Genomic DNA, 15,961 nt, shown 5'->3' on the forward strand with positions numbered 1-15,961 from the left:
ACTCAGGATTCCCATGCCTACAGTCTTAACTACCATTCTTATGTGCTTGAATGGTTGGTTATTAAATTTCTAGTGGCTCCCCAAGTACCAGATATTTAATAAGTGTTCAGGATAAGCTTGTTGAATTAAAAAAGTTAAAGATGGTGAAGTATTAGTTATGATAGTCCATCAATGGAAGAATGATGTCATTCAAGACACAGGTATGTAAGAATCCAGAAGAAGCTTGGTTCTTAAGTAAATGTGGAAACTGCCAGACCATAAGGCATCAAGGTTGTATTGTGAAGATGCAAACAGGCAATGTAAATGCTTAATGAGAAGGTAAAAGTGCTAACTACTTCCACAGCAGTGGCACTGGGTTTAGCTCCTTTTCAGTAAGCTACTTTTGAAAATAAATGTGTATGTTAGACTAGATACAGGAGGTGACAGAGCAGTACAAGAGCCGGGCCAGGGGCAAGGAAGGGATAAAGAAGTCATGCTGAATGTTTGCAGCAGTAGGACACACACATGCACACAAGTGATTTTCTCAACAAGACAAGGCCACCATGCAAAGCAGTTGTCTGCCATGATGTGGTGACTGTGGTGTAGAACTAAATGTTTCAGTAAACAACAACAAAAATGAATATAACCACACATGGATCCTGCACACACATCCTCGGGCAGCAAATTATACCTAATCCAATGGAGCAGACAATCTCCTGTGTCCCACTGAGGCAAGTGAAGGGCATGAAACCCAGCCATGGCAACAGGGGCCGCTGAGCAAATTTAGGGGGAAGAGAAAAGTAATCTAGCAGAATATTGCATCTGGGAAGCCATTTACTCCCAGAGACTAGCTGTAATGTAGTAACGACAGCACTGTATCCTTCTTTTCTGTACTGCTTATGATTCACAGTGTTCTTTGCGGTGTTCCTTTTCAGACTGTCCAGTAAATTACTGCAGAAATGGTGGAACTTGTGTAGTAGAGAAAAATGGTCCTACATGCCGGTAAGAAGTGTGGTCTACCTATCTTTTTTATTACATCTATTGCAACTGGCTTACTTTTCTTGACACTGTTACAAGGGCATCAATCAAAATGTGGTTATTAAGATAAAAAAGATAATGGCAGTAGTTACATTTATCTTTCTGAATAAGAGAAAAAGTGTATTTTAGGAAAAGAGTATGACAATTTGATTTTTGCATATTTTCAACATTTTATATGTTTTCCAAATTTTAATATTAGCTTTTAATATATCAAATTAAGGATTTTTCCTAATAAGCATTCAATTTCAGATGAATGTAGATTTTATTTCCTTCATCTGCTTTTATATGAAATTCTGTATCTTTTCTAACAAAGGATAGAAATAATTCATAAGTAAAATCAGTTTCAGCTTATTGCAGTAATATCTATGAATAAAGTTAAAGTACAAGTAAAGAATGCATTTGCATATTCAAAGCAAGAACAAATGAGAGTAACCATTGTATTTTGGGGGGGATTATTTATATTGCGTATTAAAGATCACTGGACTTTATTCTTTTCACCCTTCAGGGAATTGTGCAGTAAGTTGCAAAAACTCCAAAGGAAATGATGTGTATTTCATTATATTTGCTTTTATGAGTTTTTAATTTGACATATTAATGAATATGCTGTGCTGTTCATTAGGAAACTGAAGTTTGAGAATCAAGTCATAATAAAACAACATAAGAATCGGAGAAGTGATTAATAGGTTTCATCATTATATTCTTCTGAGTAAACACATATTTTAGGAAAGTAGTTTTCCTAAAAAATGAAAAGCAAAAACTTTATAAAAATAATTTTACAATGCAATATACTTAGCTACTGCTTCCACGTTCTTGAAAACAAATTACTAATATGTTTCTCAGTGTTTTTTCTGCTGGAATCATAATGTAACTGATTTCACTCAGCAAAATTATGCTTTTGCTCATACCAATTTTTATGGAAATTAGGTTATCATAAATTACTTTTAAAAGATTTATTTATTTATTATTGGAAAGGCAGATTTACAGAGAGAAGAAGAAACAGAGAGAAAGATCTTTCATCCACTGGTTCACTCCCCAAGTGGTCACAACAAGCTGGAACTGAGCCAATACAAAACTAGGAGCCAGGAGTTTCCGCCAGGTCTCCCACATGGTGCCAGGTCCCAAGGCTTTGGGCTATCCTACACCACTTTCTCAGGCCACATCCAGGGACCTGGATGGAAAGTGCATAGCCGGGATATGAACTGGTACCCATCTGGGATCTGGTACTTGCAAGGGGAAGATGAGCCAATTGAGCCATTGTGTTGGGCCCCATCATAACCTAGTAATCAACAAGAAGATAGGACATGTAATATTAATTTCTGAAATCTTCTGAAATTGAGTGATGACATAAACTATATCACTGAGTACCAGCTGAGTGAATGATGGCATTTGAAGTCAACTATGTCCTTTTTAGCCTTGACTGTTGAGCCATTAAACTTTGAGATTTGCTCTCAGTTGAGCAAGCAAAGAGCTTTGCATCCTGGGAACTATCCTTGTACATTGAAGTAAATGTTAACAAATGAAATTCAGATGCTGAAGAACTAAATGTGTTTGTCTAAAATGGGGAAACTTTTGATAGAGGGAAAGATGGGATAAAGAATTCAGAAAAATGAATTTAAGAAGAAAAATCAGAATAATAATATTCTCATTTGCTCACTACAAACCATAAGCATGTGTTAAAATGTCCTCCTGTACCCCCCAAATATTTAGTTATTATCCAAAAAAATTAATGTTTAAAGAGATGGAAATACAAACCTGATGTGATTTTCATACATTGAGTATGCTGTTGGTTTTTCATACACAAATCATGTTTGTGCTATTCAAATAAAGTCACAAAGACTGTGACTTTAGCAACTTCTGCTTGTTGAACTTTATGATTAGCGGCACATTAACCCTGTGAGTATAGGGAGGACTAACATTAGGTCTTTGCAGAACTGATGTGCAGAGCAGAGGGAGGGAGCAGGAGCTGAGAGAAGTGTGGTTGTCTCCTTGGAACTATATGTTTGCAATGCATACAATTTGTTATCTTTATATTAATGAAAATACAGGAACAAAATTGTGATCTACAAGAGAAATATATGCATATCAAATTTTCAGAAACATATAGTAGTATGTCATGCCAAAGGCAGAACTGTGATATCCAAATGCTCCTATGTTTGTTCATTTGCTTTGTTTTCCTATTTATCCATCTATCTGTATGTAGCTATCTATGCTCCCTTTTCACTTTTACATACATAGGCATGTTTTCATTCTTTTTAAAAAACACAACTCTGACTTTATATATTGCTTTGCACCTTTTTCTCTTTGTAAAATATTATGGCTATTCTCCAATGTTAGGACACATAAATCTAGGTCAATCCTTTGCTGTTAGTGTAGTATTTAGTAAATTCCTTATTCTTCCTGTGTTTTACTTGCTTCTTTAGTAAAATAAAGAAAATTAGAGCCCCTTTCTCTTGGGGTGGTTGTTAGGTATAAAGGGGTTAATGCATGTAAGAGACTTTGGATAGTGTTTGGCACGTAAGAGAGCATTGGATGTTAGTAATTTATGTTACAGTATCATTCTTTAGAAATATGCACAGTATTCATTGACAGGTCCCTCATAATTTAGCACTACCAATGTTCTACTATTTGTCTTTTAATTCCTAAATATTTGCTTTCACAAATAAATTGAAATAGTCATTATTTCATTTATCCTTGCCCACTTACTTATTTTTAAACCTGAGATTTCCTAACAAGATACGGTATGACAATGTCAATTATTTCCAATATAAGTTAAATTAATATCCAGGGCAGGGTGTTGTGGCACAGAGATTAACTCACTGCCAGAGAGGCATAAATGCAATAGCTGAGTGCCCGTTGGAGTCTTGGATACCATGCTTCCTCTTAATGAATCTTCCCTCCCTCCTTTGCAAACAAATAAGCAGTTTAAAAAGCACAATTTCAAATTAGTTTCCAGTTCATGCTCATGTATAAGTTTTTTTTTAAAGCTTTATTTATTTATTGGAAAGTCAGATATACAGAGAGGAGGAGAGACAGAGAGGAAGATCTTCCATCCTCTGGTTCACTCCCCAGCAGCTGCAACAGCTGGAGCTGAACCTATCCAAAGTCAGGAGCCAATCCGAAGCCAGGAGCTTCTTCTGGGTCCCCCATGCGAATATGGGGTCCCAAGGCTTTGGGCCATCTTTGCTTTCCCAGGCCAAAGGCAGGGAGCTGGATGAGAAGTAGGGCTGCCGGGATTAGAGCCAGTGCCCATATGGGATCCCAGCGTGTTCAAGGTGAGGACTTTAGCCGCTAGGCTACTGTGCCAGGCCCAGAACTTGTGATTCTTGAAAGGTTTGGTAGAATTCAGCAGAGAAGCAATCTGTTCCTGGACTTTTCTTTGTTGGGAGTGTCTTTTCTGTCTTAGTTACTCCTCTATTCAGTGTTCTATGTCATCTTGACTCAATTTAGGCAGATTGTAGATGTCCAGAAGACACTGGATGGAAAAATGTTTTAGGCATCTTTGTTGACACATGATCCCAGATCCAAACACTGCCCCCATGGGTAAATCCAAGTGGAACTATAATCATGAGTACTATCTTTTCACTAAGCAATTTGTTAACATGCAGGATTATGATGAACATAGTGGCATCGTGGACATGTGGCCATACACTGTCTAGCATATGCTGTCTCCTGCAGAAACAGATGACATTTGTGATTTTTCCTGAAATGGCAGATTGATCAGCACCTCCTTGTGCACTGTCATCCCCTGGGCGGAGGTCAGGGTTTCCCTGTCAGGTCCCTCAGTGGACACGAACAACTCTCATGCTCAAGACTGAACCAAGTTTAGGTAAAGGGAGTTTTAAATATGTTTATTACTAAGTTATATGCCACAACACACTTAACCAAATGCAGTTATCATATAAGAGAATGCAGTTTACCATTCTTCCTGCTCTAAATACAATATACATATACATGTATGTATGTAATAGCTCATATCTGTGATATATGTGGGTAATATGTATGTAGCATATAATATTTGTAAAAATGGCTGAATATGTAACATATACTATTTATTTTTAAAATGACTGAATTTCTTTGTTTTTGCTTACTCTGAATTGCAAACAACTAATTTTTTTTAATCTAAAATTCATTATTTTAAAAAAGATTTATTTGAAAGTTAAGGCTACAGAGAGAGGTATCTTCCATTTGCTGGCATATTCCCCAGACTGCCACAACGGCCATAGCTGTGTGGGACTGAAGCCAGAAGTCGTGTCCAGGTGTCTCATGTAAGTGGCAGGGGCAGACACTTGGGCCATCCTCTACAGGTTTTCCCAAGCCATTATCATCAGCTGTGCAGCAGGGGGTGGACAGCAGTTGGTGCTCATGTGGGATGCAGATGGAGGCTTTACCCAGGGAGACACAATTCCAGCAGCTAAAATTCAATGTGCTTAAAGTAAAATGAAGTTGGGAATGAAGTTCCTAAAGAAACTACCAGTGTGGTTGAATGCAGGAAATACAAAATAAGCACAAAAACGGAAGCTGAAACTAGCTTGATACAGAAGGGAAATCAGGTAGTAAAAATTAGATGCAAGAAAAAAAATGTATTTTGTATTGGTGTGTGCTGGGGTCGGACTCCTGAATACTTACGGGCTGTTTAGGCTTCCTGCAGTGACTGCGGCATAAACATCTTAAGAACATTTGAATTCAGCAGAGAGTAAAAAGTTGTGGCCTTTTTCTTGCTTATTTAACAGAAAGGGATCAGCACTCTTCCAGCAGTTCTGAGTTAATCACAAGTGTGAGGCTTAGGTTTCACACTATGATGGAAGACATGCCTCCCCCAAGCCTTGTTAGGGCATCAGCCCATGTCTGTGTGATCTGGGAGGGGCCAGAATTCACAGAACTGATGGGAAATTCATGATTCATTTTAGAGACTAACAGAAGTTATGTGATTAGTCAATATTTGCACTGATTTGTAGCATAAGACTCTAGAGGCAGAATAAGGTTTTGAAAGTTAGGGAAACTGCACTTGAGAATTAATACATTAATCTGCCTTTTTCTTATGGACTAGAACCACACACTGAGGGAAGAGGCAGTTTCATAGATCCTATAGCACAAGAATATATTCTTATATTTAGTTTCCTAGTAATTTATTTAACATCTGGACATCTATACATGACACTGCTTTCAAGTTTTGTTCTGTGCACATTATATTGTGAGGTTCTTTCCTCAGGTGCATATTTTATGGAATAATGTATAAAGTATAATTACCTTTCTTGAGACTTTGAGCAAAGTGGTCCACTGTAACCTGTCAGGCCTTTTTCTGTATCATATGTGTACTGAACTTCTTGGCATTCTTGTTGTCGATGTTACTTTTTCATATAATTTCTAGCATCCTTGCAAAACAATTAGTTTTATTCATATTTTCATATTTTAAATAGTAACTCATAATTAATGGCATTTGCTTATATGTGCATATACACATATAAGTATTGGTATCATACTTAAGATATATTTTAAATATATATGCATTTACAACGTAACTGTGTGTATGTATGCACATAAAACATTTTGGTGGTAACAGGTGTTTTTAAGAAAAATAATTAGGGTAAGGATGTTTCTAGAGATGGAGAATGGATGATGACGGGGTGTACTTAGATTGTTGGTCAAGACCTGAGTGGATTTAATGTGTCAAGTCCACAATTCTATGGAAGTATGGTGTACACCTAAACTTCACTCATCAGAAGAAATATAATTCAGTAAGTCACATGTTCTGTACGTGTTCAGGTCAAGTTGCTCATTTTTAGCTTGCTTTTACTTTCTAAATCTAGAAAATGAAACTTCTTGCAACAAGTATTTCATTATTATTATTATTATTATTATTATTTCTTTTTTTACCATTTTTAGCAGAGCTATAGAGAAAGGAGGAGGAATGGAGAATCTTCCATCTGCTGGGTCATTCCCCAAATGACCACAAAAGCCAGGAGTTCCTTCTGAGTCTCCCACGGGTGCAGGGATTAGAGGACCTGGGATATTTCACTGTGTTCTGATATACATAAGCAGGGAGCTGGATGGGAAGTGGATTGCCAGGAATCAAAAGGCAACACATATGGAATGCCAGTACATAAGATGCAGGCTCAATTGCCACAGCACTGGCCCCTGTATTATTTATCTTAGTTATTTTTAGGTGTGATTTATGTTTTTTTCAGTAATTTTGTGATCCTACAAATTTTCAAGCATGTCTATTTTTATATCTATATTTCTAACACAGTACGCTATATAAGATTGACATTCATTAAACATGCATGATGATATTACTTTTTAAATTAATTACATTACATTATGTGACACAGTTTTATAGGTACTGGGATTCCCCCCACCCTTCCCCAAACCCTCCCCCCATGGTGGGTTGCCACAGTTCAAATTCAGTTGAGATTCTTTCATTGCAAGCATATACCAAGCATAGAGTCCAGCATCTTATTGTCCAGATAAGTTCAATGGCTTCTCTGGTCTGAAGGTAGAGCCAGCAGAGTATCATCCTGATCAATTAAAAGCCCCAACATAACATCAGCAACAATTTATAATGTTATAGAATTAATTGACATAGTATTGAGTAAACAATATGTTTTAAAAAAAAATGGAAGTTCTTAATCACATCCTGTGACTACTTCATTGACATTTCAATTTTAGTTTATATACAACCGGGTTCTATACATCTTAAAATGGCTATAGATTACTGTTCAGCTGTCTCGTGTCTATTTTCATTTTAATATTCAGCATTTTATAGCGTTGAAGCATAATTTTGCTGAAGATATTACTGTTTTAATGAGAACTCTAAAGGACAAAAAAGGGTAGGGAAATTAAGGTTCTATGCTGATAAACTCATTTGTATAGACAGGTGATCTGAAAGTCCATGATATACTGTTGCAAGAAAAAAGCCAGGCGCAGAGATAAGACTGTTATGGTGAGCATGGTTGAGAATAAACACCAACTGCTCAAACGTTAATAATCCAGATACATTGAAACAAATTGAAATAAAAAAAAACATTTAATGAAGAAATAAAGGCATTCTGGTGGACTTTTCTGAGCCCATAAGTTTTGTTTGTTTTCTGAAAGAATTACGTTTGAATATACAAATCTTCAAAATTAAGAGACCCAAGGAGCCAGCACTTTGGTGTAATGGGTACAGGGTACCAGCATTCCCTATGGGAAACCCTGAGGAAGCTCCTGCTTCTGGTTGCTTCCTGGTAGTGCCCTAGCCATACAACCACTAGGGAGTGAGCCAGCAGAAAGAAAATCTGTTTCTTCCTCTCTACCTCTTTTAATTAAATACATATTTTAAAAAAGAGAGACTGATAAAAACACAGTAAATATGTACTAAAGAATCATAGTGCCTCATACACAGATTTTATTTATTTAAATTTAAAAAAATTTAACTTTTAACAGATTTGATGTGGTTTCTAGACTATGATAATAGTTCCCTTCAGCTATATTTTTATCCTACCATGAACTTGGCAAGAAATTCAATCAAGCACACCCTAAGTTGTATCTGACTATTTCTCCTAAGCAAGCATGTGTATATACTGTCACATGCACATGCAAATACATATTGCCAAAGATATTCTAACATATGTTACTTATAAATAAGCCTAACTTCCCTTAGAGTTGTAAACTCCCCAATTCTGAACTTTCTGAAAACCATTCCCCCTAGTATTGCAGGTATTATTATGAAAAATCAGACAAAGAAAGGAAATGGAAACCTGGCAGGGATTTGAATCTTTATTTCTCTTCTTATGTCCTTCCCTTTTCTTCCATTTCCTTATTTTTTTTCCTTCCAGGTTCATCAGGTGAAATTATGAATTGATTCCAAGGATAAGCATTTGAAAGATTATCTCAATGACATGAGAAATATATCAGCTTATATTTTTGTTAATGTATAATTTAAACATGCTCTGTTGGTTACCTAAGAGAACTTAAATCTGCTCACTATTGAAAACATGTTAGCTTTGGGGTTGAAAATAGATGATGAACAGTATAATATTGTACTCTGGAAAAAAAGTCCATTTTGGAAAAAGAAAAGAATGCGGAAAATAGGTTTCTAATTTGTGAAGTCTAGAAGGGGGTAAATGTTTGTAAAAGGTATCATCTTACATAGTAATACAAAAATAGTAAAACCTAAATTTTTCAGTTTTAAAAATTAAAATTTTCAGTTTTTGTTACACATTATTTTAAGATTTATTTATTTTTATTGGAAGGTCAGATTTACAGAGGGAAGGAGAGACCTTGATCTTCCATTCATTGGCTTACTTCCCAATCGCCACAATGGCTGGATCTGAGCCAATCCAAAGCCAGGAGCCAGGAGCTTCTTCCAGATATTCCAAGTGGGTGAAGGTGCTCAAGGCTTTGGGCCGCCCTTGACTGCTTTCACAGGCCACAGGCAGGGAGCTGGATGGGAAGTACAGCTGCCAGGGCACAAACCAGCATATAGGTACATTAGCTAGTTGAGCCATTGTGCTGGCCCCACATGTTTTTAATTTCTTATCAAAATTGCTACTTTTCTGTAACCTGGTTGTTGATTGAACTTCATCTTATCATATTGCAGTTCTGCTATAATACACTCACAATTTTCTTGCACAATCACATTTTTATCTCATATCCAGATGTGGAAAAGGATGGAAAGGAAATCGGTGCCACATCAAGTTCATCCCTCCTGCTGTAGACCTCATGTATACGGAGCAAAGTAAGTGGTATTGTGACTAAAAGAACTCTTGGTTTTGGAGCCTTCAGCATTTTTCACTGCACATTTGTCTTTTTCACTGGTTTGAAATTCCAGATACATGGACTCTTCTGGGTATTGGATTAGCTTTCCTGATGACCCATATTATGGTCACCATCTTCTGTTTTCTTGCAAAAAGAAAAGCGCCAGTAAGGTAAGTTATGCCTTTAGTTTCTGAATGGAATATATACTAGTAAAATAGTTTCATGTAACATTTCCTTTGCTAAGTTTTCCTTTTACCCTGTATTAGCCTCAGGTAATTGTAAGGTTACTGCACTATGGATTTATTCTTCTGGGCAGAAGCAGGAACTGTCTAATAATAATCCCTGATTTTTTAAGAAAAAAAGCTTAAATTTGCTCCTCAGATTATGTTGGGAAGCTGCTTAAGTGCCTCACAAACCAGGATCATGCTGTGCGCAGATCTGAGAGAGATGAGTGGCTGGACAGGCCATCTGATGGTGTCATTTGAGATTCTTAAGTGAGTGGGTTGGCCTCTAAATAAAGCATTCCTGCAATAGTGTAGTCTCTCTACAAAACTCATCCCCACTGCAAACACTCCATGTGATAACATTGATCTCTGAAGACAGAAGTCAGCTGTTGGTCAAGTTTGAGGTCCCTGGACAGGCCAAATCTGGGTCCAGTAATATGCTTAGCAACAATCGCAACCTTGCTTACTCTATGCCTCAAGGCATTCAGTTCTTTTAGCAGATAGAGTATCAGCAGATCTCAGGAATGAACACTTAGCCTGAGCAACTGGAATTCTACCAGCACAGTGGCCAGGGTTGTCTCTTAATGCTCGCAAAACTTTTGCTGTCTCCAAAAGACCGTGTGTGCATTTACCCCCAAGAAACACAGGTATGCCCACAGTTTCAGAGTTTCAAACCTAACTCCCAAGTCTCAGTCCCCATGGATCTTGTGACCAAACTCTGACAAGTTAATTTGGGGAAAGAAAAGAGAAATTTAGGAAATGCATTTTGAAATGTTACTGTAAAAACCAGATTGGTTCACAAATGGTTCTTCCCCTTCTCCTCTACGTCCTCTTCCTTCTCCTTGCTAAGAGAATCCTGACATTTTCCCCTTAATCCTCATTTGTGTTTTCTTGTTCTGCAAAGCTCCTCAAGGGAGGAATCAAGTAACAAAAAGCCTTGTTCTCATGCTGTCCAATTTTATTTCTCTCAATACATGCCACTCTGTATCACTGCCTTGGGAGGGGTGAAATCAGAGTTCTCTACTAAAGGTGTTGTGAGAAGTATGCAGGGGAACAATTTGGAGGTGAAGCATCCTAGGAGTCACCATTGCAGAGGAATATAAAAGGGGCATAAAGGGAACCAGCATTTCTATTGAAATATGAAGGAAGAAAAATATGGGGAAAATGAATGGTGTTTCAAAAACCAGAAAACTTAAAAAGATAGTGCACACAGCCGCAGAGCAAGGGAAGGGAAAGGCGTGTTGTGGAGATATTGCTGAGGCCTTTGTATACCCGAGAGGCTTCACGGTGCTCTAAAATGGGGAAGACATGGCCAAGGTCTGTCCTCCGTGCTCTCACATGCACTTTCTACCCTCGTTGCCAGACAGGTGAATGAACATAACTGAGGATCCAGAGGCTCTCCTTTATGATTTGCATGAATAGACTCCCTTGTCATCTGACTTTGTTTGGCAGAGGTGGAGTATCTGAGAGAGGAAAGAGAAGGTGAACTAAGGGTTTACAGCAGGGTTTCTTCCTGCACTCGCTGCCTGAAGAGATGCATACATCTGCAGATCCTTACACACCCCACAGCTGTCTTCTCCTGCTCTCGGAGCCCTGTTTCTCTTTCCTCTCAGCTTATGGTGGTAACAGGTCTGGTGTTGACACCAAGGCAACTTGTACCATTGGCTATGGTTTACAGCCACACCTCTGGAATTCGTCACTCTGGCAAATACTTCTCGTATTAGGCAATTTGAGAATTTCAGTTATTTCATGCTAGGGTCATAATTAATACGACAGGGAACTGTCTGTGTTTGTTTTCATGAATTTTTTGAAATTAATTTATATTTTAAAGTTCTTCTATTTCTAAAAGTGCATGATTTCAATGGGATCTTGACCTTTATTCTTTTGGGGCTGAAATGTTTCCTGGTTGTAATGTAACATGTCTTCTTTCAGCTATTAGGATACCTTAATTATACTGAGCAGTATCCTATATTTATCTTTCCATTACAATTTCATGAAAGAGCTAGTGGTAAAAAGTACTAAAAGGTGCAACTCAGGATTAGATGAGACACTTCACAAATCGATCTGTCCAGAATCTTTTTCTTATACCTCCATTAGCTGAAAAACCTCAGAAGGCACAGCATTGTTTACTTCACACTTCACACATGATACACACCTCATCAACTCCAAGAGCAGATGAGAAAAGTAGATGGCTGGGAGCTGCAAATTTGCAACAGCACATCCAAGTCTTAGAATTCAGGTTGTAAAGGCTGAATATGTCCAAGGTATAGACTGAGTGATGCCAACTGCCATCTGTCCTGAATACTGGATTGGAATCTTAACTTCACTAATGAATTAAAGGATAGAATGAAAATATTCCTTCCTAGACCAGCTTATTTTCATAAATGTGTTGCATAACTCAAACTCTGTGCATCCCATTTGTGTATTTGTAGGTAGACGTTTATTAAGCCCTTGTTATGTGCCAGTCTCCGTGCTGGTGCTGGGAATATAAAAAATAGCTTCTATACTATCGGGTTAAGATTATGCAGAGGGAGACAGGAAGGATTTAGTGAATAGATATTGTTTTCACTCAACTTTGGGCTCCTGGATTGAAATTCAGCAGGTGACAAGAAAACACAACATAACTAATGGCATGGATTGACAAAAGCACAGCTAGTGTCAATAAAATATGGCACAGTGAGAATCTGTTTGGGTCCTGGCTATTACACTTCCTGTTAATGTGTACGGGAAGGCAGTGGAAGATGGTTCAAAATACATGGGCTTCTGTCACCCCCTTGAGAAGCCCAGATGGAGATCTGGACTCCTGGCTTCAGCCTGGACCAGCCCAGTATTGAGGGCACAAGCACCTTTGCATTTTAAAGAGCTTGAAGATTTCCTTTCTTTACCACTAGAATTCAGTTTCATATTATAATCTTTTTAGCATCATACTTTGATAGCTGAGTAGTATTTTAAGAAATCAATATTGAAATGACCCAAAGCATCTTATTTACATGGGTTTATTTGAATCGAATTAAATTACATTTGCTTTAAAGAATGTGCTTTGAGTCTTAAAAAAGGACTACTTGTGGTAATACTTTCATAAAGGTAAGTGTACTAGTCAGAAACTCTCTCTCAAGTGTTACTACCAGATAAAAATCTAAAAGTGAATATGGTACAGTTGGATGTAATATTTTTTTTTCTTCTCTGTGTGATTTAAGGAAAACTGAGAAAACTGGTAATTGTGCATTTGTCAACCCAGTCTATGGGAATTGGAGCAACCCAGAAAAAACAGAGGTAAGTGACAGTGGTGAACTGTAAGGTTTCAGAAGCAGAAACACACACACACTTCCAAACCCAATGGACACGTGTGTGGTGCAGCAAGTCACCCAGCACTTGATAGGCCTTCACCCTCTTCTGCTGAGTTTGGGATTAACACCTGGCTGCACTCCTGATCCCAACTCCCTGCTCATGAACACCTTGGAGTCAGCAGGTGACAGTATCAGTAGGTGGGGTGGGGCATACCACCCACTTGGAAGATAAGGATTGAGTTCCCTACACCCGGATCCAGCCTGGTTCAGCTTCTCCCATTGCAGACATCTGGGAAGTGAAACAGTGGATGGTATATTTCTCTGCTCATCACATAAAATACACGTTCTTTTAAAAATAACCCAAAATTACAGTTACAACTTAGTGGGAAGGCAATCTGCTTTATCCATCTAGTTATGCTAACAAAACTTAACCTTTCTAATTTTAATAGAAGTGATATAGGAAGTAAAGTGAACTGTTCTTTTTGCTTTTTAAGTAGTAACTGAACGTGTCAGGGAAGGTGTTACACACTTCCCTACTGGCGTTCAGGCCTGTGATCCTCATCACGCACAAGGGCAGGTTTCAGTCAGAGACCCAGTGTCCCACCTGCTTCTGAGAGGCCTTGCAGTGCAAATTCACGGACAGAGTAACCAATGATTTGAACCCTAGGAATTATCTTTCTTTTCTCTAAAGGAAAAATTCCTTTTTCACATTTCTTTTTTCCCTTCTAGTAACAGTGCTGAGGAAGGCGTCCTAGCACATCTCTTGACTTTGTCATTTTGATTACTGTTGTTTCAGAAACAAGTGACTTTATATTCATTTTACTGCATTCAGTTTGCCTCATATTTTGACTGGAAAATATAGTTCTTCAAAATGCTGTTCCTAACTCTTAAATAGAACTCTTAAAATATGAAAATTGAGAAAATAATATTACAAGCTGCCAGAGAGCTATCAGACAACATTTTCAGATTATCTGTCTTGGTCAGCCTATTTCCCGTCCCTGCCATTCAATCCCTCAAATCATCAGAGGGCTTTTAAAGCAAATCACTGATACGGTTTTGGTGGTTAAGCTTCCAGTTGTAGTTCTAAAGGATTTTCCCAAAACTAAATATTTTGCCATTTTTTGGTGCCCGTGCATATTCAGTGTTTAATCCACCCATATAAGATATAGGCATCCCAATTCATACATGTATCTATTGTGTCTAATAATCTCTAGATTTTATTTTCTCTCCTTTAGTTTTCTCTTGCTTATTAGCCAAACACAAACAAACAAACAAAAACCCACGAAAACCACATTGTTCATTTAATAGGATTTTAACCTAAGTTTACTTGGGGCAGTTAACTTAGCATCAGAAGAAGGTAGCCAAAGCAAAGGTTACTTGCATTCCTCTAATGTACCAGAGGTGAGGATGAGGCAGTGGGCAACAGGACCCAGAAAGCCATGAACGCTGCAGCCGTGTGAGCAGTTCAGGCGTCAGGGAAGCTCCGCTACGTTAGTGGAAATCCACCTGAAGCCTGCTGCAGTCTGCACGTGTTTATTTAAAAGAATGCCCATGGTCCTTACCCTGTCAATGTGTTTCTTCTCTTTAGAGTTCTGTATATTCCTTCTCAAATCCATTATATGGCACATCACCAAGAAGTCTGGAAGTCACGGCTCATCACCTCAAATAGCAGCATCAAGACCAACTATAATCCTCCGTGTGTAGTTTATACAAAATTCCTTCTGTAATATCCATCAGAGTTATCTTCCACAATAGATATTTAAAAAGGGAGAATTAAAATGTTAGTATAATTACAGCCCTTGCAAACATTCCCTAATGGATTGACTGTCTTCATGGAATCAGAATCATTGTGTATTTGCATATTTTAATACTATGCTCTATTAATCAATTTGTTTCCTTTGATTTTACATTAACTAGTTGAAAGTGACAAATCAAGTTTCAGATCTTGAATATAAAAATATTTAAAAGAGATTTCCTTTTCAAAAGGCTTAGAAACAAAGGCCAACAAACTGACAGAAACGGAAGAACCATGATAATCCTAATACCCATAAGCAGAATTTATTTCTAAATTTTGAAAATGTGTGATAAATTATTATCCTATATCCCCCTTCCTCAAATCATTTAAGTCTTCTATATAAATGTGAAGCTACTTCAAGACATCCATGGAAAATGACAAGGTAAGTTTGTTTTGGTGGTAAAAAGTGGAATCCATGCATATGTACAAGTGCTGACCAAATCACGGCAGCTACAGTTTCCACTTCCTACTCGTTTTACAGCGCCACACTTCTGGTTCTTTATAAAACGTGTCAGGTTACCATGAGCTCTGCTCATTCTGCTTTGCTGTGGAATTCTAAGACTTTTTCCTTCTTTGTTGTGGTTTACATTCTTTATCCAACCTGACTGTTGTTCCTGCCCTTCCCAATATGTTCAGGTCAACTTTTTCTTGGGTGTCCACCTATGAGAAAACATGTAGTATTTGCTTTCCCATGCTAGGTTCTTTTTCCCTAAATGTTCTCCAATTCTATGCATTTTACTGCATGGGTAGCTGAGCTTGCTACCCCAGTTTACTGTTGTGGCAATGCAATTTAGGGGGCCAGGAAGTCATTCCCAAATACTTATACCTCCCTAATTGTCCTGTCACCTTAATGGATCAGCACCACTGGGAAAAGTGCAGACCCACATAACTTATTGACCAAG

At 37.8% G+C, this 15,961-nt stretch overlaps 1 protein-coding gene across 1 annotated transcript in view; it reads left to right on the top strand.

The window, feature by feature from the left end:
- MALRD1 (MAM and LDL receptor class A domain containing 1) overlaps positions 1-15,165 on the top strand; it is a 143,888-nt gene extending 128,723 nt beyond the window's left edge. Inside the window, exons 32-36 of the mRNA XM_040968290.1 lie at positions 915-981; positions 9,654-9,733; positions 9,827-9,923; positions 13,175-13,250; positions 14,853-15,165. Of these exons, the coding sequence (XP_040824224.1) occupies positions 915-981; positions 9,654-9,733; positions 9,827-9,923; positions 13,175-13,250; positions 14,853-14,933 (401 nt within the window). The 3' untranslated portion in view covers positions 14,934-15,165. The remainder of the gene's footprint in view (positions 1-914; positions 982-9,653; positions 9,734-9,826; positions 9,924-13,174; positions 13,251-14,852) is intronic.
- The last annotated feature ends 796 nt before the right edge of the window (positions 15,166-15,961 follow it).

This window comes from Ochotona curzoniae, unplaced genomic scaffold (genome assembly GCF_017591425.1).
Source record: "Ochotona curzoniae isolate NIBS_2020 unplaced genomic scaffold, NIBS_Ocur_1.0 scaffold_4683, whole genome shotgun sequence".
Lineage (NCBI taxonomy): Eukaryota > Metazoa > Chordata > Mammalia > Lagomorpha > Ochotonidae > Ochotona > Ochotona curzoniae.